The sequence below is a fragment of the Syngnathus scovelli genome, chromosome 14 (genome assembly GCF_024217435.2).
Source record: "Syngnathus scovelli strain Florida chromosome 14, RoL_Ssco_1.2, whole genome shotgun sequence".
Taxonomy (NCBI): domain Eukaryota; kingdom Metazoa; phylum Chordata; class Actinopteri; order Syngnathiformes; family Syngnathidae; genus Syngnathus; species Syngnathus scovelli.
Window position 1 is genome coordinate 11,405,744 of NC_090860.1, and position 27,522 is coordinate 11,433,265.

The 27,522-nt window shown below is 44.1% G+C and overlaps 1 protein-coding gene across 3 annotated transcripts in view; it reads left to right on the forward strand.

Moving 5' to 3' along the window:
- The window catches only part of pacrg (PARK2 co-regulated), a 109,574-nt gene that overhangs the window by 70,865 nt on the left and 11,187 nt on the right, over positions 1-27,522 (forward strand). For all 3 annotated transcript variants that reach the window (XM_068652995.1, XM_068652994.1, XM_049739586.2), the window contains 2 exons: positions 6,601-6,772; positions 10,653-10,802. In XM_068652995.1, coding sequence (XP_068509096.1) covers positions 6,601-6,772; positions 10,653-10,802 — 322 coding nt within the window. The remainder of the gene's footprint in view (positions 1-6,600; positions 6,773-10,652; positions 10,803-27,522) is intronic.

Below are 27,522 nucleotides of genomic sequence, written 5' to 3' on the forward strand. Positions count from 1 at the left end.
CTTGATGACACCATCATACTGTAAATGTGTATTTATAGAAAAGGAAGCGGCAGATTTAAAAAAAAAAAAAGAAATAGACAAGAAAATTACCCAATACTCTATACGCGTCGCAATTACCATGTGTAATAGCCTGTAAAATCCTAATATCCATCCAGCGGCTCGGAAAGACGAAATAAAATGGCCATGACCACTTAGCCCACTTTCCGCGGCCCCTTTCTGGCCATGACAGACGGCCCTGTCGAGAAAGCGGGAAGAAATAATACGAACCATAATTCATTCAAAGGCCGCCGTGTATCCTCCTTCCTTTCTCGTCGCCCGCCTCATCCCGATTACTCCTCCAGCCGAATTGGTGTTTATATCGGCTGGATCAGCACAGGGGAATCGATGTTGATACCTTGAAGGCTGATTGTAACTTTTGACTTAAAATAGAATTAATTAATCGATTTATCCAGTTATTGTGAATTAATTTTAATGGTATGGGAGAATTTCTTAGGCAGCAATTTTCTCTAATGGTTAGCATGGCTGCTTCATACCTTGTTGTGAATGTGTGAATGCTAATCACTAGCGCATCAATGGCGTTTTTTATTGTTTGTTAGCATTAAGCTAATCTTCGGTTATCCTTTAAGCAGTTTAGTCAACTTGAAATGGGAGTGGCATTAAACAACTTCTTTTTTAAAGTGCTGCTGATTTTGAACTTTGCACGGGCAAGCCAAAGTAAAAAAAAAATTGTCCGATTGACGGCTCGTATATACAAAAACTTCAAAGTCGGTTCACTCAACACTTTATTGGTTCTTCAGTGGTAACATTTATTTTCAAGGACAAAATGTTCTGGCTACGTCATGCACGAGGTCTTACACAAAACAAGAGCCACCTGGTGACCACAAACATTGCAATTGTTGACATAATTGGAACACAAAGTACAAAAGCAAGCTTGGGCCAGGAGCCAAACGCTGCTTCACCGAGTCAAAAGACATTTTGAGCTCATCACACTAAAAGCTAAAATTCCATTCCGGGGTAGTCGAGCAATCCGAGTTGCATGTTCGAATGAAACCAAGATCTGGCACATCTATGTCCAATCTTCCAAGCGGAGATTTCTCACCGCGTTGGCAATTTCCAAATTTGCAGCCTACTCCACTCTGAACTCTAAGCGCCAGCTCCAACGCAATCATCCTCCCAGTGTCGCGTCTGAAAGGAGCTCGGGAACGCCGAGGACCATCCTGGAGTGCCGTGATAAGCTCTGACTTACTTCCTACATGTGGGTCAGCCAGACTGGGAGACGCACGGCTTGTATTGCCTTTTGTAATTACATCTGTTCGGCTGCTCGCTTACCGGCTCGTTCCTGCCCCGGTTTTCCATTGCGGACGATTGTTCTGGCTCATAAACAAAAATACACGTTATAATCGGAGCTGGGAATCGATAGCATCGGTTCATCTTCCGGTCAACACGATGTTATCAAAGCATTGCAATTGACATTTAGCGTCAAACTGAGCAGAATACATCAAAAATATCAATCCTACGTTTCCGCTAACGTCTTATTGAACGTCTTTGCCGTTGAGGAATTTCTTGATTCGACAAACCAACGAGAATGTGTTCATTTGATGTTTAGCTGCTTTTTCTTGATCGTGACGGTTGATTAAATGCGATTTTGATGTCGATCCCGAGAACGTAGCACAGAGGTCTCCGTACGACACTTTGTCTTGCTGACAAGAGTGGCCGTTCCTCTATGGAGTTGCGTTCCATCAAATTAGCTCAAGCTGACACATGAAGAACCCGAGCCAGGTAGTGGAACGAGGCGAGGCGAGTTTTTTTTTTACTGCGACTTGGAAAGGAAGCATAAGCGAGGCCCACGGCCAAACACATTATTCCGGAATTGGAGGCCAGAGAACTGACAGCAGACGTTGCTGGGAGGATGTCAGGATGTAGATTTTGCTTCAGAGAGATGCAAATGGACGCAGAAGGACACGTGTGGATCGGGCGCCTTATGTGTTGCAAAGACTTTACTTTGCTCGGGATTAACGATCGCACAAGATGGTGCCTAGTCATGAATCTTTCAATTTAAGTGTGTCTGGAATGAGGCTTTAGTTCTTGTGACATGTCTAAAGCTACTTTTCATCTCCTGGAAAAAAAAAAAAAAAAGGCCTTCACGGACAGAAGTCAGATATGTGAAACAAAAGGCTTTTTTTTTGCTTTTAGATCTAGTTTGTCAAAGTCTTAAGGAAAAATGATGAATGCAGCTGTCATCCGTTTTTTTATTCTTGTCACTGGATGGATGATGCGGGGGTCCATTTCACATGTACTTTTTACGGCTCTGTCAGTATTCGAAAACCGACAGATGGGGAAATTAGCTCCAGCTTCTGTTTTATTCACAGCCAAGCCCATTTTGAGGATCCGTCGTTTCCATCCGTGAATTGTGACTAGCGAGCCCTCTTTGATCAGGGGTCCAGAACACAGGATGAGAATCATCCACTCACAGGAACAAGAACATCTCATTACGGGCTGGACACAGATGCCGTTGCCCCTCTCGAAAATAGCACCGCTTTCCCGAAAGCTCCTTTTCGGATTGATTGAATGCTTCCGATATGCGTGTATTAGCAAAATGACATTTCCAATGGGGTATCATTCGGTGGGGAGTGATCCATTTCTCCTGGACTTGCACCTCGACATCCTCCCCAACCTCGCCGATCTTGTAATTTCCGCCCAGCCTGAGAAAATCTGCCACGTTATCGTAAACAGAGCGTGCATTTGTCTTGGTCGCTATTGTTTGGGCCGCATGCACAAAATGGTCGGGGCTCATTCATCACGCGCGACGTTGGAAATGAGCACATTTGTTTGAGCGTTTTATGATGATTTTTCTGTACGCTTTGAGCCGCGCCAGTGAGATTTATCAATTGTGTGCGGCGGGTGACGTAACTGCTGTTTGCTGGAAAAGCAGCAGTGTGTTTCCATTTTTTTTTTCATATCATCCGTACACTTCCCACTGATAATCACGGAAGTTCAATTCATCTTTTTCCATTCATTCATCTATTTTTTTTCTTTTTTATCTTCATTTTCATATTTGTCATCTTCTTATTCAGTTTTTTATTTATTTATTTTTTATTTTCTTCTCCTTCTTCTTGGCTGTTTGTGTTCCAGCCTCTCCGATCCACTCGTGCCATTAATTACCACATCCCTGCAGGAAAACAAATCCGCGCGACAACTACCGCCGCTCGTCACAATCAACCAATGACAGATTTTCCTTTTCTATCGCTAACAGGGAAAAAATTTGTCCACCGGGACTTTTGTCTGCGGAAGTACTTTGGCATCTCCACATTTAATTCTTTCGCATGATGAATGTGAGGCGGGCTACGCTCGTCGCCTGCGAGGTTGCAAGTCGTCCGGCTCGCCGGTAACAAATGTAGAAAAAGCAGATAAGCCGACGGTGTCTCTGTTTGTTGTCATGCTCCCCCAAGACCCCCGGAGCTAGATAACAAAAGCCCTCGTATCAATCAGACTTGTCAATGGCAGGCCGCGGATTAGAGCGAGTGATTCGAGGGCTTGATTGGAAGGGAAAATGTTGATTACGCCTAACTCCGTGTGTTGCTTGTTGAGCTGTAATCAGTGGAACCTGAGATCAGGGGGCGGGGCTTCTTTAATCACACCGGTGGGCTCCTTGATGGCCACCGTTAGTGACTTGCTCGAGCGTAATGTGACTATCACTAAGGTACTTTACCTGGAGCAGGATTTTCGACAGTCGTTTTTCCTTCCTATCCATCCCTCCATCCATCCATCCACTTCCCTTCCTAGCATTACAAGTCATTGTTTTCAGGCTCCCCCCAAAGCACCTCTTGTTTACGCTCCTTTCAATCACTGTCACCATCAGGACCCCGCTCGAGACTCCGATCGGCCCGTGTCACCGGGGTTTTCGCAGATTATGTGCCGCACGATGAAAACTCTCACACACACACTTTGAAATGTGTCTTGTTTATGTAATGGGACAAACTACACGGAAGCTGTGAAACTACCTAGTCGGATATTTTGTCTAGGTATGAGTTTTGTATATCAAGTTATCGTGCACTGTTCTCGCCAAGACTTGAAATCAGGACTCCAACTGGCGTCAAGCAACGGGAGTCAAACATATACAGAAACATTGATAGCAGTATCAAGTTCTCACAGGTCCCCACTTGGGAAGAGAACTCTGAAAAGTGTCAGCGTTGCTCATTGGTGTTTTCTCAAGTACACAAGACTGACTGATGGGAATCCGCGTGGTGTCGAGGTTGTTATTTTTAGTGCTTCGCCTTTGTTAGCTTCTTTCAATGCGTCTCTCCTTTTAGGTGTCTTTTCGTGGCACACTTCAGTGTATGGCTGCATATGAGGGTTGGGATTTCATATGCTTTTTTGCCTCCTAGGCAATCGTGGAAAGTGAATGAAACAGTTCCCGGGTCAAACAGTCATGATCATAATTTTGGAAGTAACTTTTTAACATTTAGCATCGGTCGTAACAAGAGGAAAGAGAAGTAATAATAAATTAAATTAAATTAAATTAAATTAATAATAATTTTTACATTACAGTAATGAAAGAAAGCAGATTCAAGTGATATTGAGAGACGAGATTTACATCCGTGAGGAGCCAAGTTTAGCCTGGGTTGTTAGCGGAAGTTAGCATCCACTCAGTGACTTCTTGACAGCAACTTACTTTAGTAAACCAAACACACATGTACTTTTTCATGTTTTTCTAGCCTCCCTTGCTAACAGACGTGACTCACGCCCACTCTGGCAAAGCAGCCGGCAGCTTATCGCATGGCCGCACACACACATACATGCATGCAGAAGTATGCGACAAGGCGATGCATTTTCACCCGCCCACGCGCGCATTCGCACACGCCTCTGTACACCATCCCGTCCAGCCGTTGTGTATTTAAAGTGGCATCCCGGGTCTCGGAAAGCGTGGCGCCTCCTCGCCTTCTGACCACTGCCGACTTGCAGGTGTTTGTGTGTCCAGTGGCTAATTGCCGCTACCTACCTCCGCAGCGCTTCCATTGACGCCCGCTGGACTCCGATGGGAGATGCACACAGGCATGTGAAGACAAACAAACCTGGGGCGAACAATCGATGGCGAATACAAGACGAGGCCGTCAAGCGCTGCTGATTAAGAGCACGCGAAGGTGTCCGCGGGCCGACTCCAATGTGCGCATGCTCCCTGAGTGGATTGTTGAGTTTGATGAAGAGCGTTGGCGGATCCAGAGGTGTCTTCAGAAGGCGCTTGAGCAATTATTCCCATAGCGTGACAGCTTAGCAACATGCTAGCAGAGACTTAAAAGTGTGAGGCCGGCTAACGCGTCGTGAGTGTTCAGCTTGCCGCCATAGCGGAAAGGTTTTACCTAGCTCTAGCTCGTCTTCGAGTTCGAACTAAATTCTAGAGAAAATATACCTTAAATGTACAATGGTACCTGGATTTATAAGTTGGATTTGTTCCATCTTCAAAGATTTGCTACACCAAGTCAACATTACACATTGAAATGAATAGAAATACAATTAATCCGTTCCAGCACTCCCCAAAAGACACTTTTATGTATTTTTTTTTTTTTTTAATGTAGAGTCATTTAGCTTATTCCCAGTTTTAAAAAAGAAAACGGAGGGTTCCTCGCCGAGCAGCTTTTACTTCGTCATCTTGCTACTTCTACTGCGTGGACTCGTGTTTGCTTTTGTTCTCATCCTGACTCACAGTGACAGTCTTGACCAAGCTCAGAGAAAGGTCAAGGTTGGCCAGCAAATTGCCTCAAAGCAATAAGCCATTGTCGCCATCTTGCCATCTCTCCATCCTGCCTCCTTTCCGTCATCTCTGGTGTTTACCCTCACGGTGCACAGGGAGGGTTGGGCGATGTTGCTCACCCTGCTTTTGAAGTCCCGATGACTTGAAAGCGTCATGGCCCGGGTGACATTCGAGCAAGGAGCAGTGTGACCCTGCAGGCTATATGCGTGCGTTTTTTTTGTACGTGTGCATGTATGTGTGTGTGTTTAGTCATAGCTCATTCAGCTGTCCTCTGGGCCTTCAAGGGGGACCACTTGCTTTTGCAGTAGAGGGATAGCCTTTCATCACATCAAAAACACCATCCGCCCTTCCACCTCCAACCCTCGCGCCCAACAATTGTGCCGCAGGGATTCTTGGCCACAGCTGAAGCCGCGTTAAAAATACACACTCGGTAACCGGAGCCGCCGTACGGCCCAACTGTGACGCGTTTAACATTTAGGGTTATTTCCTCGTGCTGCGTTCAAGGACTTTGGTGCAGCTGTCGCCGCTTATCCTAGTGTTTGCATTCTTCACGCAACAAATAGATGAAATATTTCGGCAATAGTTTATTTTGCTGACTTCACGGCATTAATTAAGGCTTATTGTGTTGCGTTCCATGCGTCTTTCTGTCTGTCTTGCAAAATGGTGTAAACAGGTGTTAGCGTGTCAACTCACACAAGGCCGCATGTTTCTCGGAGCTGATCCCCAACAGCCGGCCCCAGCTGGAGTGTGCGCATATGTCGCGCGTGTGTTTGCATCTGTCCATTTTTTTTATATGCAACTAATATCGATTGTGTTGAATGTGAATGATCATTTGAAAATATGCCCGTCAGGTGGAAATTGAGAAACTGGACTACCACCACTTCCTACCGCTGCTTTTTGACGGGTTATGTGAGACGACCCACCCGTATGAGTTCTTCGCTCGCCAGGGCATCCATGACCTCCTGGAACACGGCGGACCTAAGATCCAGCCAGTCGTCCCACAGCTCATCATTCCTATCAAAAGTGAGTCCGGGGTAGGGCTACTGAAAAAAATGAAATTGCCTTCGTGTAGTAAATATAATTTCTTCATGACTGACTGACAGTCTTGTGATCTGCTTAAAAATTGACTGCATCTTTAATGCGGCGTTTCACGAATCAATTATTCACCGTTTTGATACGTTGCATTACCCTTTAATCAGCTTGCTCTGGTCTGAAGCAGATCCGAATTATAATCTTAGCGCTACTGTCGACCATGTGAGGTCGCACGTTTTTCTATTCTTACGTGAACTGTGAGGGTCACCCGGAACAAGCGGTTTCTAAAAGCATACTTGATAATCTGCTGCCAATTGCGCCACCTACTACTTTTAGCTGCGTTGTTGCCGCCCTCACGTGTTTTCCATTTCCACACGTACACGCTCGAGTTGTCCGATAGAGGGGAAGGTCACCTCCAAAATAGACAATATAACTTTGTGGGCAGGGTAGTTCAGAGTGTGTGGACAAAACGGTTGTAAGATCCAGGTTTTTATTTTATAGGGCAACATTGTGTCACTTTCAAAATGGCCGCCTGTGAAGCACGAGATGGCCAATTTGTGTTGATTTTTCAAAAAATGTTGCTTATTTGTATTATTTATAGACAATCAGGCATAAAAATCAGCACTGCCATTTTGAAACACTGAATCGTGACAGTCAGTGTGATGCCGCCATTTTCTAATGTGGCATCAAGTAGTTAATGTTCCGTCTTTTCACACGTTAGGGTTTCTGGACGCGCCTACTTTGCACACACATTAGTCTATGGATTGAAAACCTTCAGCAGATTTGCTCGTTTACATTTGATGGAGCCCGAGCAAAAGGTGACTACCGCTGCCTATACTTTGCGTTGATAATGGAATTTTAAATGACCCACTCCTTATTAACTTTCCTGGTTATTAAAGAACGGGAAAAAAAAAAAAACACGCCTTGTTTCGGCATCCGCGAGGCAGCAGTCTGTGTCCCTGTTTCAGATTAATTACAAGGGAGGAAAAGGAGGATAGCCAAAAAAAAAAAAAGAAGCTGTCTCCAGTCCAAAAAGGCAACATATATATTTTTTCCTCTCGCTGACGTTAATACACCTTCAATGTGGCTGCCAGCCTCTTATCTGCACAGCCACGAGTCGCGTCAGGCTCTGGTGAATTTTGATGATGAATGCAGGTCATCCGGTGAGAATACACAATGAAGCAGTCTCCGGCTGACGTTACAATATCATGATTTCTCCAAGACTCCACTTTCCCACCGCCGTATGCTTTCCTTTTGCCTTAAAGCTGCGATTATGCGATCATTTCTTGTTAAATCTTCAAACGGGGGATGGTAGATGACCACAACCAGTCGTATTCTTGTTCTTAACAAATCACGGAAGGAAAATAAACACCTCCCTCGAACAATAATAATCTCTAATAATTTATTTAATTACTTCATTTAATTTATATATTTTTTTATAAATAAATAAATAAATATATCAGGTAGATTGGTTGCTAACCAAAACATGTTTGTGTACTTTTAATAACTCGTTGAAAACGTTTTTTTCCATGTTAGCTTGCAAGATTACAAACAAGCTACAGGAAGAATTTTCCCCAAACTTTTTTGGAAGGTAAAAAATGGGAAGAAAAGATTTTATTTTGGTATGCATCCAAAATTTATTCTAAATCTTATAAAAAAAAAGTTATATGTGGATAATACATGAATCTTAAAGCAGGAGGCGGGGCTACAAAGTTGTCATTTGGCGCTGATCCAAATTTGGAGTGTTCTGGTTGGGGATTTATTCACGCAGGATGACACTGGATTTGTTTTTGCACAGTAACTGGTGAATGCTTTTTTATTTTCACTCTAAATATGAAACAGGGCCTGGCGTGAATGCTCAATTATGCAATTCAGATATGTCCACACGCAGGTTTTATAGCCGCAATAAGACATCAGTACCCTCCTACACCTCCTGCTTTCTACATTTTTTTTTTTTTTTTTTTTTTACCTCTCTTCTAGCAAGGCGAGAATGCTGATGAATAATTGAACGGTTCTGCGGTCCAAATGTCACAGCAGGGAAAATTGTTTGCGCTGGCTGGTAATTAGAATTTTATTGTTTGTTATGTAGGTTTCAAACTCCTGTCATCGCACATTCCACCTTATCACGGTGATGGCGGATATCTGCACGCGTGTTCGTCCGGTAAGGGAGGGGGCGAGGGTGAATGCCAAGGATGAGGTGATGGAATCAGTCACTCTGCATTGTCTACTTCTCGTTTCATCAGCAAATACTGGACTGAAAATAAAAGCCTCCCTCAAATAGACCACCATTGACGAGTAAGCCCATTCGATTTCCATTGCTAACCAAAACAGCAGCACCTATCGAGACACATGCATAGAGGAGTCAAAATACATTTCCCATCCATTTTTAAAGATCATAAGTTATATGAAGATGGTGTTTTTAACCACAGCTAGCTATTTGCTATCTCATGCCGTATTTCTCCATCAATTCAATTGCTAACCAAAACAGCAGCACCTACCTTGTTGCGTACATAGTCAATAAACAACTTCCCTGTACGGTATTTAATCTGATCTTATGTTATCAAGAGAGAGTTGAAGACTCTTTTAGGTTTGGTATTTTCTGGACCCCACTCACCTTGACCCATTTGACCTCTGACACATTCATGCGCTGCCTCACATCAAGCGGCTTTGACTCAGCATGTCGGAGATTTGCAACTCTATTACAACCACGCTTCCCCGCCCGCAAGTCTTAATTAATGACGTGCTCATCTTCCGTCGTCGAGGATTAGAGTCGGCATGCTGAGCCACGACTGCAAAGAGTAGGCAAACAGCGCCTGTAAACGAGACAAACACATCTATCAAGCTTTCCGGCCATTCTCTGTCCAGCTTAGCCTCACTCGGGGTTGAATTGACAACAACGAGAAGTCAACCGGTATCATGAAACAAATTGCCTCTTAAATACTCATCGAGTAATAACATTTCGCTGATATTGCTTTTGTGTGTTGGCGGCCATTTTGTCTGAGGAAGCACATGTGACTACATACTTAGACCAATATCTCACGCTACGTCTTCGAGCAACTACCATGTCCACAAACATGATTTATTAGCTTTAGTCCATAAATTATTTATGATTTTGACCTGACTGTTTATTTTGTTTCCTTTTTTTTTTGCTGTTGTAGCTGTAATGCATTTGCAGCAAGCTCTCATTACGCATGCATAAGGAGTCTCTTCACAGAGGTGTGCTCGAAATGACAATGCAATGTTTCCCCAACGAGAAATAATTTGCTCGGCTAACGTATGTCGTCCTAGAGGGCAGAATTTTAAATTTTGGTGTTTTATAATACCAGTTTGGTAGCAGTTGGACAAAATCGCTTCAAACCGTAAAGGCAAACATCTTCCTAGCTAAATTTATATTGCAAAATGGCTCAGGGGGCTCGAATTTTGCCGCTTGTGCCAGACCCCTTCGAGTTTTAATATCATAACACTCTCGCGCATATTTAGCAGCATAGCCATGAAAGTGTTGCTTCGATATGCCTCCCCCCTTGACATTTTTGTTGTTTCTTTCGTTTGTCTCCGGTGATCTCTCCCACCCTTCGACTCTCCCACCGCCTTTTGTTCTCCTGGGTAGGTGGAGATGGAGTTAAGTGCTGCTGAAGACCAAATAGCTTTGTGATTGGCTCTTATTAGCTTTGGCCTCAGTGATTGCAGACAAGCCATTCTTATAAACGGAAAGAAAATAGGAAGGAAAGGATTTTCGGTTGTTTAGCTAGCGAAATTGAGATCATCCATTGCAGAGAACTGCCCGTATTGCCTGCTAGCATGTTTGGCCACCATAGATGAGGTCATAATAGTTTTGAAGTTATATAAGTCGATACTATTTTCTGGCTTCCAGACGCTCTAAACACGAGGAACCGTCAAGTGATATGCACCACCTTGAAAGTTCTGCAGCATCTGGTGATGTCAGGCGACACGGTGGGAGAAAGTCTGGTACCTTACTATCGCCAGATCCTCCCCATCCTCAACATCTTCAAGAACAAGAACAGTGAGTACCGACTCTTCCTGTTTGTGTGTTTGAATATATTTACGACGTTTTTGAAAATGGTGTTTCAAACGAAAGAAAATATTGTGATAATCTGAGATTGCTCAATTCCGGTATTTCCTTTTGGTTGACTGAGAGTACGAGGCAGTGAAAATGTTTTTCTTTGTCCTCGGCGATAAGAATCCCAGTTTTGTCCAAGTGTGTGTCGAGGATTTGTCCTCTGTGAAAGCCTCCGCCTGGCTGGCGTGAAGACCCAGCCAGATTATCATCAGATCGGCGGGTCTCTTTTTGTGCCGGCGATGTCAGTATTTAGCGGCGTGTAAAGCTCACAGGTAGCGGCGACCCCAAACGTACCTCCACGCACACACGGTCGGATGTAAAAGCGTGACGTTGTCATCAATCATTTAAACGCGGGCGTTAACAGGAGAAGACACAAGGCTTTAGTCCCTTAATCGATATCCAATTTAAATCTCTTGTCTTCCTAATTCGCGTACATAATCTGTTACCATTTGTTGAAAGGGAAGGAAGGAGCCTTCAAAGATATCTGCGAAAGACAAAAAGGGGGGCGGTGGAGAGAAAAGCCCGCCTTATTAGCACAAGGCCTTATGCAAATCCTCTCGGTAAATTAGCTGTCAAATCAATCCCCTAAACCATTTTGAAGCACGAGCTGTTCCGCTAGCGCGCAGGCTCAGCGGTCGGCCAAGTGAAGCCCACCAGGAATAGTTTAGCCCGGCCCCGGTAGTTACAGCGACCGGCCTCTCCTCTGCTCGTCTGCGCATCAATTAAACCTGAGCCAACCTCTCACCTGGCAGGCGTCCCTGATATTGACCGCTCTCGGTTTGGGCCGGGGGAGCGGCCCGTGCGGCTGCCAGCGCACAGAACCGAATCTGCTCAACAAGGTCAGAGTGTTTGGTGGAGTGTGCGGTGTAGAAAAGTTAGCTCAGGAATGATGGATGGATGGATGGATGGATGGATGGATGGATGGATGGATGGATGGATGGATGGATGGATGGATGGATGGATGGATGGATGGATGGATGGATGGATGGATGGATGGATGGATGGATGGATGGATGGATGGATGGTCAGTTCCATGGCTCATCGTCAGGGGTGTCAAATTCAGAGACTAGTATAAACTGTAAATATTTTCAAAGGATGAATGCTACTAAAAAATCTAGCATTTTTTTCATAAGTGAAGACAATTTGTAATTTTAGTATTGACACTTAAAGTCGATTTGTCTTTGCGGGCCACGTAAAATGATTTGCCTGGCCGTATCTGGCCCCCGGGCCTTGAGTTTGATACCTATGGGTTATATCAACAGGTTTGTTAGAAGGTTGTTTTTTTGAAATACGACTCTCTCCTACTTTGAGTATTTTATTGACATGAAATCAAAGCTTCCTTTGAGGCCCAACGTCATTCATACCGTCGGCGGCTGTCGCGGAACGAGCGAGCGTGTCGCCTCTCGCCAACACAGGCCCAGCCATTGTTAGCGCTGAAGGACTAACTAATCCCTTTGCTTCTCCCACACTTTGACTCCGAGAACTTGCATGGCATCCCTCTAATCTCCACAAGAGCTCCTCTGTCCACTATGTGTCGACGTGTTTGTGCATCTGTCATGAATGCAGCTGTTGTCTTCCCCCACTCATGCAGCTGTTGACTTCGCGTACAATGCCCACCATCCACCGACTGGATTCTTTTCCACACGCACAAAAATAAAAAAGACGTACAATCGTAGTCTGTCCCCATTTACGTGGCCTGACCCTTTCCATTTTCCTCCTCCGTTGTTCTAGCTATGAATCAATATGCTGACAACCACTGCTGTGGGGGGTCAGGGCTACAGTCAGATATCACCGGCATCCCATCGCGGGACACATCCCCCCCAGGCCGCGTTCACACACTCCGACAGTGTCGTCCCCGCTCGGAGACAAGGTTGCGACCCGTTAAATCGGCCTGTATACGGGGCCTTATCGCTGCTATTTTTCCGCTGTCAGAGCTGGACCCTAAGCCACTGCCAAAAACAGACTCTCAAGTGTCCTTTCACTCAAGAGAACCAGACCCCCGATAAGAAAACAGACTCTCGGTTCCGGGAACAGCTCTATTGTTCTGTGAAGAAGTAAAAATAAAAAATAAAAACTCCAGCTGTTTAACTGCAGGCAGCCGACTGACACGCTCATGTATCATTTTGAAGAGCACAATAATAAGCAATCACATTTCACCCGCATCCTCCATGCAGCCTGTTGTCTCCCGAATCATCTCTCGCTGTCTTTTTGTTTGCTTTGCGCCTTTCCGCGCATTAACCGTGAGAACCGCGTGGAGGACGGCGTCGGAATTCCTTTGGTGTGATTTGCACGCTCTTCTTATTTGCTTGCTGTGATGAATCCCGGCCCTAATGAAATGCAACAACATTTCCTATGAAGTGGAGGGAGACGTGCTCGCTCATCTGGAAAATTCTTCCTCCGAGCTCAGAGGAGGAAGGTACTCATCTGCCGCACGTCAACCTAGGAAGGGAAAAGGGGTAAAGCAGAACTGCACAAAATGTCAGATAAGGTGAAACTCCAAGAAGTCCATCATTGTCTTTTGGAATGTCTCTCGGATCTCTTGAGGGTTTAAAATCTTAGGGAATGTCAACGCAGATGTCCCAATGTTATCGTTACCGATTCAAAATGGTGTCGTCACGGTGTATCCATCTTGGGTGTATCCGACCTCACCCCTCAAAGTCATCTGGGATAAATCTCAATCTTCCCACCGAGGCTGAAGAGGACAAGCAGTTGAAAAGCATTGAATGGATGGGCGGGTGAATGGACACACAAGTGATTCTTCTCACATTCTTCTTGCTGTGGTTCATTTTTCGTTACAATTTTATCCCCTTGACATTCGGGACGATACATTTGGAGTACACCACTATATTATTGCTGATGTGAGAACGCGGACTGAAATTGATGGTCAGTCTTTATTTAGAGAAGACGGAAAGCCTTTTTCTTATTCGAGACCATCTGTCATCTGAGAGCCATTTATGAAAAAAATAAATGTAACGGGAATCTTGGTTGGCTCAACAACTTTAGATCAGGCGCCCTGTACTTTTTATTAGACGCTTTCAATGCCGTTGGTGCTCCTTGGACGTTTTAGCTGCTACTGTGGCATTGTTGTGTTGTCCCAGTGGCAGTTTTCTCTGCTTATCTGGAAGGTGTAGGTCCTTAAACCCCAATTCATCACTGACATAGTCTCGCAGTAGCACACACACGGAGAAACACGGGGTGATCTGTTTCATTTAGCCTCTTTTATCTTCCTGCTGTAGGAATGTGGCCAGCTATGATAAGGTCTCAAGCACTTGCATTCCGCACGCACACAGCTTGTGATAGTAGCTCTCTGTGCATGTCCGACTTGGGAGGTTTTTCCGATGGTGACAGATGCGACGCCAGGGTCAGCCACTCCGTCTTCGCCCATGTCTTTATCTGAGCATCACAGGCCATACTTGGATGGCTTCATAAAGAAAACAGCGGAATGCCTCCAAACGGCGTCTGTGGTTCCATAAAAAAAAATCTGAATAATTATCTCTGGCCTCCTTAGACCCGCAGATTTCTTGGTTCTTCGAGTTCTAGTTCCCAAGGATTCTCGTTGGCAAACATTTGGTTTATTTAATGACCTTTTCCCGTTGGCGTCGTGAAAAATTAATTCGCTCGCATGTTCTCTTTTGTTTGCATAGAAGACGCCGGGGAAAGTGAACACACGTATATACATCCTTGCAAAACATACACATAAACCCGTGGCCCTCGATGTAATCCATCATCCTCCACAGACGCGCTGAGCCCCGCTGTCCCTGTGGATGACAAAACACACACCTCATCCTCAACCGCTGTCGCCTCTTCCACCTCGCACCCTCTCTAGTCGGAGATATCTATCTATCAGGCAATCACGGACCACCGACATCCCCCCACTTCACCGTTAAAAAAATAAATAAAAAATACAGCAAGAAGCCCAAAGCCAAAGGGCAGGGACAGCCAGAAAATCTAGCTAATACATCACTGGTGGCTTCTTAGCTGCCCCCTTGCGTTAGCATGCTTGACGGAACATAATGACTTTCTCCACCTCTTCTCAAGTTTTGAAGAATATCAATATATATATTTTTTTAACCTGTTCTGTCTTGCAACGTAGTCATGTCCGGGATAGTCGTCTGGTTGTCTACTTGTGTTTTATCGGGAAATTATTTTTATTTATTTGGGCTTCGCATGGTGTCATGTCAGAACATGTTTGGGGGCACTTGTCGATAAACTGAAACGAGAAAGTAAAACTGACCTACTTCAAACAAGCTAAAAAGAAAGAAGAATGAAAACGTTAGCACGCCACGACAGTCGTTTATGCTAGGCTACTTCATGTGCTAAGCTTGTACCCAAATTTGTACTGGGCCAAACAACAAATCACAAAATCCAACACCTGGTTGGGGAATCCGAAGATGAAAAATGAGAGCAAAATGGAAAAAGAAATGACAAATGAGAACAACAGTCACTTCGGAAATTGTGTTGGGGCTTAGCGAAAACACCGTAAAGTAACAACTCAAGACACTTGTTTGAAGATAAACAAGAAGAAAATAGTTGAAAAAGCAACAACCAGAGACGGTTGGGGACATGGACGAGAGATTTGGCAGTAACTTTAGTAGTTCCAAGCCCTGGAGAGACAGAAATAAGTTGTGTGCTCTTATCAACCCTTCCTCAACTATCTCCCTTCATTCCCGCTGCCCTGGGGCTCGGCGCACCTACCGACTCTGTTAATTTCCTTGGTCAGCGGGTCCGCCGCGTCCAATCGGGTACGAGCGGCATCCCTCGGGCCTTCGCGGCTTCAATTTAAAGGTCAGACGATAAGCGGGCAGATTCATGCATAATCTGAGCGCAGACAGTCCGACTCTGTTGACCCTCTTAAACATTTCACTCCGGGGGCTGACGTAGATGGAGGCGTCTCATTTTGTCAAAGAAAAACAACACCTTTTTGTTTTCTTTGTCAACTTGCATAATTATTTTAGCCCATTCGTTAAGAGCTGTGTTTTTTTTTTTCTTTTTTCAAATGTCGTTCTCATTAATTTGTATATTCACGCTCGTGGATGGCAACAGAGGAACGAAGCGGAGCCCCGAGGCTGGCAGCGAGCAGACTTGAAATGAAATAGAATGTGGTGTCTGGGTGCCGGAACTTTGAAAGCCCGACAAAGCACTACTTTGATTGCTTGCTGCGGCGTGTGGAGGCAGGCCAGCGGCGCAATTAAATCGCCCCTCACTCAACGGACAAACATCGGGACTGTTGGATTTATGCGTTTTTTTTTTTTACCTCCAGGCAATTCACTTTTGACTTTTTGTAATCTTAGGAAATAAAGTTGAAAAGTTAGGGAGGGACTGACTCATCATTCAACTTATATTTGTTTTGATTTGTGACGGAAAGCATGACAGTAATGTGAAACAATGATTGGCACTCATACCCGTTGTGTGATAGCATTAAGCTAACAACAGCGTTAGCTCGCAACACAATGCAAACAAACTAACACAGAATAATATTTTTTTTCGTTTTAATAATATAAAAAGAATACAACCACAATTATTATTTCATTTTTAAAGCCTTAATAGTTGTGACAACTGACATGAACCACTATAAAAAGTAAAAACTACCCCGAAGTGCCTTTGAAAGTGAGTACCCTTAACGCTCGCTATACTGAAGTCTCTGAATTTCATTTTCCGAAGTATGTCGTTTCCACTTTTGTCTCAGCGGGGCTCCTTCTGATCCCAGAAGTGGCCTATTACTAAAGTGAAGGTTTTAAGAGGGTGCTTCTCCTCTCTTCATTGGCTTTAATCTCCATTAGGCCAACACGCTTTGTCACTAATCCGTGGAGGCTACTCTGACGCTTTGAGCAGCCATCCATTTGCCTTTTGGAGACTTTGCCACCCATGGCAGCATGTGTGCATGTTTATTTATGAACGCATGCGCTTCTCGAGCACGTCGTCTTGTTTGACATCTCTTCCAGCGTTGTGTGCGAGACACAGTTTGTCCTTCCCGGCTTTCGACGAGCGCCCGCACCGTGCGCCAGGTTGTCTTGTCAGCTTCCATAAAGTGACGCACCTTCGCACATTGGCCAGCGTTCGAGCGACTCATCATCGTCCCATATGGGCACCCGAATAGACCATTTGATACTGATTGTCAGTGTCACAAAGTCCCATGCCTAATTTAGTCCATTTAAAAGGGACTGATTATGGACAATTTGCTTTTGAATGGCTTGTAGGCAAATAGTTGCGGTTCCCGGAGTGGAAATTAATTTTAATCGTTAGCATTTCTTCAGTCGTGTGTAATGGATGTCAAAACATCTCGGAATTCACTTTAGCAGGGACTTTTAATATCTGTTACCGCTATGTATGAACTAATTTGTATACAGCATCAAGTGTCAAACCTAAGCCCCAGGGGCCAGAAGGAAACTATGACTATGATTCGGCCCAACACAAAAATGAGTTTGACATCCCTGGTCTATAGTGACTGGGTGTGTTGTTCCTGTTGGGGAAATAAATAGAATTATATGACAGATTCTCACATTTTATGACCGAACTATGCAGAAATCCAGGTCACGCCGAATGCTTCCCATCATTTCTCCTGCAACTGTATCTCGCATCGACGTGACCTCACCCCCCTCATATGTCGCCATGTCATCAAAAGTCCGTCACAGTCTTCACTACATCCGATGAATGTAATCGAATCCCTTTCTCATACATACTCCCTCTGAAAATCCCCTTAATGCACATATCGTAAATCCTCACGAGTCTTGTACAATGCCCGTCTCGGATTCCTCAACTTTACACATTATATTGTTGCTATCTATCATGCAGTGTACACGTTAAAAGGAAAAGTACTTGTATCTAATTGAGTTTGCAATCTTCATTTTGAAGACCAACATGATCCTTGTTGCAACCCGTTTCGCTATTGTAGTCAAAAGGTCAACTGTTGCAATAGTAATTAGTGACCATGAATTGAGCATTTGGCACCAAGTCAAAGGCGGTCCCATTAAAACAGATGTTATGTTGGACCGCCCTGGACCATGTCAGGACCCGGACTTAGGGTTCACAATCATGTGCGATAAACAGATGGCCTGTTCAGGGTCCCTTAGGATGAGCTCTACATCTTCATCATATTGCCTTTGGAGCATTTATTTTCTATGTAGCTGTTGGAAACCGATAATTGTAGTTTATTTTATTGGGTGAGATTGTAGAAAGTGTTGGCGGGATAAAACTGGGACATCAGGAACTTGGAGGAATGTGAGCTCGGGAGCATTAGCAACACTGATGCAATCGATTTGGAGAAGTCAAGATGTTTGAGAGGATTGTTTGATGTGGCAAATGTGGGTTTTTCTGTTATTCTAGCTTGTTTTTTTTTGGGCTAATCTGAAAAAAATATATTCTGATTGTAGCATTTTTTTCCCTTGAGTTGTCATTAGCTAATTTAGCATTTTTTGTTAGTCAGTTCACAACGTTAGCAAACAAATGGAAGCACTGGCACCTTGGGGGAGGTAGTGCCCTCACTGTCCTCCCTCTAGCGCCACCACTGACTCAGTGTTTATCGTGAGGATTATTTCCCCTTTTTAACACCGTTGTAGCACCAAGTGTGGACTGTATTATGTACAGGTTCGCTTTCCGAAACATCGCATCATTACTCAGCCCATATAGCAGCACGATACATGTCTGGCTTTATGATACGTCGGTAGCTAATCAATAATACAGTAGCCATTCAATAAATAGCTACTGGGTTCTTTTAAGAGGACTTATTGCCCCAGTTTGTCGATCGCTGTTCTGGGACCCTCGCAGCATTTATCTTCCGCGTTACATTCTTCGAGGATCTATTGTCTGTTCAATAGTCCTTCGCATCTTGAGCGGATGGCTATTTATTGATGAGCTGCCGATCGGAGTGACAACAAAGCTGCGAAGCGGAAAGAAAACAAAAGCGTAATCGCAGGTCTCTTTTAAATTGTGTTCGAGGGGAAGCAAATCATCTGTAATAAATACTACATGGCGAACACAAAAGTAAAAAAAGACCGTTTCCACTTCTTTGGCTTTCTCGGTGTGTTCCTCTGCAGAGATCCATTTGTCTAAAAATGCTTCTTACATCATCTTTTCCCTTTTTGGTTCGTCTCCACTTTGACTCGTCTCTGCCTCCTCCTTCTCTTTTGTCCCGTCCTACATAAGCACAGCCTACCTTCTTCACCTACTTAGGCGGTAGCGCGAGAAGCTTTGTTCTCCTCTGCAGACCACCCATAAGGCCGGACCGGCTCTCTCATTGACCTCGACGGCATGAATAATTCACCCGGCGCATTGTGCCACCTCTTGTAACATCCCGACCTTCAGCCCTCCCATGGATGCCTGCATGGACACTTTACACTCTCCTCAAGGAGCTTCCACAACCGTCATTCGGTCCCTCTCGCTACCTATCAAATATTTAGCCAGCGAGAATGGGGAGTCCGTCGCACATGGCCCGGCCTGTCTTTCATACGCTACGCCGTGCTCCTCTTGCTAAATCTACCTTCAAGGCGAGGAGCGCTTGAAACATTTAGGTATCTGCCTCTTAACTCCCCATGTGGGCTGCTGAGACTGCTGCAACAAGAGCACTGCTAGCTTGTTTTGGAAAGAAAACAACGTTGAGAAACCTGACTTGACATTTTCTTTTAGAGTTTCTAATCGTAGCAAAACAGCCGAGAGACATTTTTTTTTACCACATCTTTCGGTATTTCATCCATTGGGTATTATAGAATTGTAAATATTCAGCACCAAATGCTGTTGCTAGCCGTGACGTCATCAAGCTAGCGGCTAAACATTGAACTAGCTAAACATGCTAGTGAAGCATCTCGGATTCATTTTAACTGGCACAACTTCAACAAAGGCATTTTGGACTCGAGCATCGATCGCTTCGTTTAAGCGCGTGTCACCTTTACTCCAAACCCTCCTCGCATTTTCAGCTTCCATCAAAAAAATAAATATATATTGCCGATTCGCATATCGATCGCACCCGACTCCCCCCCCTCCCTCTGAAAACGCTCCTCATCGCCAGGATGTGTCAGAGAGCTCACGGATGAATGAATCATGTTATTGCATCAGGTAGAAATGATAAGTATTGAGCGACACGCGTGTTACGCACACCACCAATATGTGTGCGTAAACAGAGATTTGCTTTCCAATATGGCGACACGATAACGTGCCCGCCGCGTGTGTTGATTCTTCGCCAAAGCGCCAGTCACCGCAGGGTGGGCTTTTATTAAAGAGTTGTAATGAGTGAGAGCCATCAGGAGCCAGCTTGCCTATTGATTACCTATAAAGAGCACTCAGTGGAGACGCGCTGTGATCCATAGATAATGCTTTGCACGCCCAAGCCGGGCTAAGCCTCGCCGCCGCCACCTCTCAGGTTTTGTCGAGCCTTACGGCATAGATCTTGTGTCACTTCATCTAATGGCTCTTTCCCAGCCCGGTGAGCCTTTGTGGATGGGAATGATGAAGAGTTTGCTGACTTTAACCGGCTCCGTCAACTCACATTAAATAGAAACAGCTTTCATTTTCTGGAATTTGTAAAAATTTGAAATATCCTTTAATTTTCGCTTGTTTTCCAGGTAAGACAAATAAATGCCTGGTCATGGAAATTTTGGAATGATGACGGGGTCTCGGCAAATTTTCGTCATTTCTTAATTCTTCTGTCATCCTCATAAAAAAAGATGAGCTTTCTTCTCACTTCATCGGCTTGATTACAGCAATTAAAGGTGTCCGTTAGCACCCTCTAATTACCGCCGCCACTCTCAAGTTCTTCAAATAGGCTTCACCAAGTCATAGTTGTGGACGTGAAATTGACCTAAATACATCAAGCTCACTTTGCACTGTTTTTTTTTTTCCTCACCTCCTTTGTAACACTTAAATCATCTCTCAGAACAGACGTCTCACATCATCATCTCGGTGTGCTCCGTCGAGCTAACATGCATAATTACCGTTGGTTACTGAGAAAATCACAATGTCTCTAGACTTCAGTTCAGTTCAGCTGTCCACTAAAAGGGTCTCAAATTGTGATTTTAAAAAATGCCCAGTACGTCTCAATTAGAGTTCACAATCCTCACAAGAGCACGTAACCTTCATTTTAAAACCTCTCCTAGAAGATACTTTTATTTATTCAAGTCAGGGTTTCTCAATCAAGGCTATTTCCATTAAAACTGTTCACACACCCATTAAAGCAAGTTAATATACCGTGTTAAAGGAGCGCGGCAACATTTTTCAACAACCTAAAATCTCGACATTTGCGATCCGGGAAGTACTAAAAAAGAACAAAGCTTTTGATCAAATCCCAGCGGGATTAGCAGCAAGCCGCTTGCGAAAGAATAGAAACAATTGCATTTTGTGTGAGAATGCTTCATTAAAAGCAGCCTTCCTGCTTAAACACCCAAACACCCATTAACAATCTCTTTGTAGAGATGAAGTCTGAGGCTGAACGACTTGAAAAAGTGCTGACATAAGATTTTCTCTTTTGTATAATAATTCGACTGTTGAGAGTTCTGTGTGGGATCGACTGTCAATTCATGATCCATCTATCTCGCTAGCTAGCTGTCTTTCCAGCTAGCTATCTAGCTTGATCGCTAGCTATCTGGCTAGCTCTGCAGCTCTCTATCTAGCTATAAATAATAATCCATTAGATTTATTTAGTGCTTTTCTGGACAATCAAAGACACTTTACAGTGGATCCATTATTCATGCACTCAAACGTTGACACTCTGGCGGAGGTAAACTACATAGCCACAGCTGTCCAGGAACAAGCTAACGGAAGTGTAGCTTCTTGTGTGCGCCTACGGCCCCTCCGAAACATGCAATCCCAGCCAGTGTGAGCGGAACTGGAGGCAAGGCATGTGAAGTGTCTTGCCCAAGGACACAACGACACAGAGAGGGAATCGAACTACCGCCTGAGCCATGGCCTCTACTCCATCTAGCTATCCCATCTGTCCATCTATTTGCATAAACAAAAGAGACAGGTTGGATATGATTTACTGGAGGGGCTTCCATAGTCGCTGGACGAAACCAACCTCCTCTTCGCCCTGACGGGGGAGCAGAAAACATTTTAGAGGATCAAAGTGTTGAGGACTCCGCAGGCCTTGGCATCCACCATCTTCCCCTCTGCCCGCTTCAGTCATGCATCCGCTGCACCTCCGGCGATTTTGACTTGACTCGAGTTGCCCAGACACACCACCTGCTCCGGAACGCCGCCGGGCTCCTAGATAAGGTGAGCGAAGCACACACACCCCCCTCGTGCCCCCTCAACTCTTGTCTCATGAGCGGTGGTATCAGCTCCGACCACAGTAGCAGCTCCCGTATCTCCTGACGCCCACCGAGCCTCCTTTAGGTGCTCTTTGACAAAAATAATTGAGGCGGGGAAGGTGCTAGGAGGTTAATGAAGCGCTCCCAACACACGATTGACCTTTCACCACGCACATCATCGCAGTAGCACAAGTTTTTTTTTTCTTTTTTTTGGGGTGGGGTGTGAGTGGGGCGTGCTAAATGAAAGCCTTTAAATAATTTATCTAACTATAGTTCCCGCCAGGCCCTTCATTAAAGATTGGCCGTGACATTTCCCTCCTCTCCCGCCTCGTCTCTCATGGTTGCCGCCTCAAATCCAGTCACTGTCGATTTTTTTTTCTTCTTCTCTTCTCCCCATCATGTCTGATGCTCTTTCTCTCACTCTCTCCCTCGCTCTGTGTCTGACATTAGCCGCATTAAAGATTGAAATCTTCTCGACAGGCAGGCGTCCAGACAGGAGCTGTGATTTTGTGAAATTGAGCTTATTCCTGGCTTTGAACGTGTCTCGGATCATCTGACAGTCAGATGGGCGTCAGGGAACATAAAAAGGGATTAATCGTCCATTTAGGTGCTAAAGCGAACATTGACAGTCAACCTTTTTGGTGGCGAGTCCAATAAAAAAAAAAATGTAAGCAATGACAAAGTTGTACCATCTTGGGTACATTTATAATTTCTTTTTTGTATTTAATGCTGCTGGGTGTTCCAAAATACCCCCCCCCTCCAAAAAAAAAAGATAAAAAGAAATACGCATGACATTCAGCATGTTGCCCGGCCGCATGCCGCAAAAGACGAAACAAACCAGGCCACATTCATTTAGAGTCACAAGGAATGCCGTTCTACATGGCGCCTAATAAAAATGAGACATGACAGCTGTTCAAGTTCCACAAATGATATTAACAAAGATAGAATCAGCTCATTCCGTACGTTGGCTGAGTGGTTCGCACATTTGCCACACAATTCGGAGATTCAAAAATGGAGGGATGAATAGTATCAGATCGAATCATGCCTGATAGGAGCGAGACGGAAATATACTTTTTTTAATCCCGCCTGTTCTGTGTTTATGTCAGTCTAAGGTTCTGTATTACCTTGAAACTGGGGATTTCAGTTCTTTTACAATGTGCTTAGTGAAGGATGAAACGAGTAGGGACAATTCGCGATAATAGCAACAACAAAAAAAAAGACTTAATTACCTTAGTGTCTATTGCAAAAGTGTCTGCTCTACGCAATCCTTCTTTTGCTGTAAAGAAGAGGCAGACGGGAGCACGCCGGAGTTGCTATGTAAATGTTTCTTACGTAAAGACACATGACCTAATTAACTCGCTACCATGAGCGTTGCGACACAAGAAATAAGCCGCTGACTCGCACGCGGGTTTTGACATTTTAAAAAGGTGACAACATGGTGTCATATGATGAAATTAGCCTCGGTGAAATGTGTGGGTATCCAAAATTGATTTATTCCCAAACTACGGCGAGCTCTTCAACTCTGGAGAAGTGTTTGAGGATATTTACTAGTGTTAGTTTATTTTTGTTGCTTTAGCAGTTCAGTATTTTAACACTCAGTACTTGTATTTGGATTGTTGGAAGCTAGCTTAATCTGCTATATCCAAATCATGCTAGTTTTTGCGCTAGCTCAGATTTGAGATGACTTTAGATGTCCAAGTTACGGTAAATTATTCGTCTGGGTTGAGTTGTTTCAGATTGAGATTTAGTACGATAAGCCTGATTTAGTTCAAGTTTACTTTCTTTTGCCATGCTACGTTTCGAATTTGTTTTAGTTTGCTTTGATGCCGTACGGTTAGACTTTGGGTTCAGTCTGAATCTCCGTTGCGAATTGTACTCTTGACAAAGCAAACGAAACTGAAGTGACTTATTTGCTGACTTGTTTCTTTTCTTATTTCCCTCCAGCCTCTTGCTCATTCATCCCCCTGACATCCTTACACATCACTTGTGTTCCCTCCTTTGTCACTCACATTAATAATTTCCTTTCCCCGCCTAACTGTCTGATAAAATGTAGGCTAATCCTATTTGTACGTGTTTGTTTTTGAAGGCGGCTCGCTAAAGTACGTCTGCGTGTCGCGCATTCGGGGCCCGTCTTTGTTATGTCTGCGAGCGAGCGTGGCTAATTTCTAGACCGCTAAGGGTCCTGGAGGACTAAGCTGCTTTTGACCTGATAAGCTCATTTAAAATTCCACACTAATTATGACAAGACGCCTTTTGGGCCTCGGCCAAATAAAAGGAACAGGTCCCAGACTCATGGGCCTACCAAAGATCAAAGTGGAGTTGGAGGTGGGGTTGAAAAACCAAACAAGGTGGACAATAATGGAGTGAACGTTTCAATTTATTTCCATGAGGAAATTTACCCGGCGTGCGAGTATAGTCATTTACGAGCTTGGCCCCGAAAGGAATTAATCTTAAAAGTTGAGGTACCGTTGTTCTTGTTGGAGGTAATTAGTCGTTTCTGACTTGTAAGGCTAAAGTGAGGGCAGCAGACTGAAGGTGTCGCAATCTCCGTGGCAACCAATTCTTCAACACACACACACTTTGATTTCTTTACATCTGAGATTAAATCAGAGGGCGGCCCGGGACATTTCTGTCCTGCTTTCTACCCCTTTATATTTATCACAGTGCACGACGGGTTTTTCTCCGTTTGTGCACCGTTTGCTTGCATTGTGCACAAAAAGCTCTCAGTGGTGACCCTGCGCCTGCACCTCCGTATTTCCTCCCATCCCCGGCGATGTGAGCGTGGCACTTTGCTCTGTGTCAACACGAAGCATCCCCTCTAATCCCAGTGAATACTCTCACTCTCTACTCCACTCTACTCCGCTTTAGTCCAAAGGTTGTCGTCGACAAATCTTTATGAGGCAAACAACCGCGTTTGCTTCCCGACCTTGAGCAAAACGTCAGAATCTTCCAGAACGTTGACATCATATGTGGATATTGACGCATATTGCACATGTGTACTCCTGCGTCTCTCGTATACAATTCAGGAATGATGTAGCCATGCCGTATACTATCACGTCCCTGAGAATTCTTAACAAGCTTTGTGTGTGTGTGAGATGTGTCCTTGGAAGCTTTCCGTACATTTGTGTGTGTGTCATGACACTTAATTGGATTCCGGTCAGCGTTTGTCATTTTTCACCCCACTCCCGGCCACCGCGTTTGCATCCTTGTCTTCTTCCTTCTCCGTCTCATCCCTCCCTGGTTGTTTGAAAAACAGCAGAGGAATCGATCGGCGGTCGCAGCCTCTCATCTGGCTTCTACTCGCACACACTATGGAGTGTTGGACTGTGCCCCCACTGAATGTGTGCGTGGGAGCCATCAGAATTGCACATGCAGTGGTGCCTTGTTCCCCAGCTACATTTATAACTCAAAACACACTGTCTCAAATCATCTTTCCCCATTGAAAACGAATGGGAACGCCGTTAATCCGTTCCAAATTATTTTATATAGCGTAAAATAGAAGATAAAATCTGATTGCACAAATAAAATCTACTTTTACTGTACACTATTACAGTATGCAATCTTAATTAAATAAAAATAAACAAATTTAAGCAACTTCATAATATAAATATAATATTTCAATATAATTTCCATTTGAGTTCTCACAGCCTGTCATTAAGAATATTCTATTATTGAGATATAGCAAAGCCATTAATTACCGCTTGCTTTTAGGGCCTTTTTTTGTGTTTTTAAACTAGTGATGTCTTAATCTGGTTCACGCACAAGCATCTTATCACGGCACCGCAGAAACTGTAAGGCATCATTTAAAGGGAAAAGCGTGAAAGCGACATGAAAAAAAAAAAAGGATTAAAATGAAGTCAAGATAAGGCGAATTCTTAACAAACCTTTTAATTTGAGAATAAAATAAGCATAACATCTCAAAGCTTGCATCTTCTCCAACAAAGAAATCTTTGATGTGTGAGATACTGACGGAATGACTTTTTTTTTTTTGGGTATTGCTTTTATTCTAAAGCAAGCGAGCGGTGATTAGTTTGATAGAAGCAACACGCTCACAGTCGACAAGCATAGCAGGGCTGTCATTTGGGGGAAAAGAGATTGTTCCGGAAAGACCCCCCTCCCTCCCTCTATTACAATGCGCAAGGTTTCAACCTCAATTAGATAGAGAGTATATATATTTATATCTAGAAGTCAAGCAGCTAATGAAAATGGAGGAGCGCGTCTTCACCGGCAAATGGCTTTTTTTTTTTTTTTTTTTGGGTGGGGTCTGGTCATCTATTCTCTTTAACGACCAGTACCTCTCTGATTGCCTCAGCTTTTGAAAAGCTGACGTCGCTCGGGGCAGTGATTCAGCGCAATATCGTCGGGCGGTACGCTGACTCTTAGTAACGTAAGAAAGCGCTTGTTCTGATTTGCTAGCTAGCAGCCAATCAGAGTCAGCAATAGTCAACAGATAACATTTTGGCTTACTGCAGTTCATGGCCTATTTATTCAAATGAGTCATATGACATTCAAAATCTGCTACGTCCGTTATTTGTTTGAATTTTTTATTTTGCAATGACTTGCGTGTATTTGCACAGGCCCGTAAAAATACCTTCAATACAAATCAGTCGTTTGTGGAGCAAAAAATTCGTCAAAGGGAACAGAAACAAAATGGAGGTGTGATGTCTGCACGTATAGGTGTATACATGCGTGTGTGTGTGAGTGTGTGTATTTGTTCTCGTGCAAGGCACCCAAGTGGAACCAAAGAGTTGCGCGGTACACACCTGACAAGGTGTTGACGTCTTCGATGTCATCCGGCAACAGCCAAGATTTTCAAACTGTCAGGCATGCAACAAAATGAAAGAAGCCCTGTTTTTTTTTTTTCTTGCCTCACTCATACCTTCTCATTTTAATTGCGTGCACTTCAGTCACTGTCGCTCAAGAATTCACTCCTGAAAAGGGAAATGTTCACGCTCTGGATGCTCAGCTCCTTTGTGGATACTACGTACGACTCGCTAGCCTGTCCAACATCGTTCAACAACCCACAAAATAAAAAAAGAGTGGAGAATAAAAAAAAAAAGAGCCACAGATTTTTTTTTTTTGGATAATGAAATCTACATTACATAGACCTAATCAGCTGATCAGCAGTCCATTACCCGACATAACAGGCGACCTGTTGATTTTGTATTGTCTCCAAACACAGACACGCATTTTAATCGTGGACATTACATTCCTAATAATGTGCAACCGCTGTTGTTTACACGACGGCCTCCCCGCAATCGAATCCAATCAGCGCGTCTGTTTTACCTGTGGTCGGGAGCGCCGCTAATCATTTGTCATAAACGTCGCCCTCGGCCTCACACAATCGTGTGTAAACAACTCCAACTTTTCACACCAATAAGTACCCACCATAATAGCCAACTATAAAATACAGACATTTAGTGAGTCAT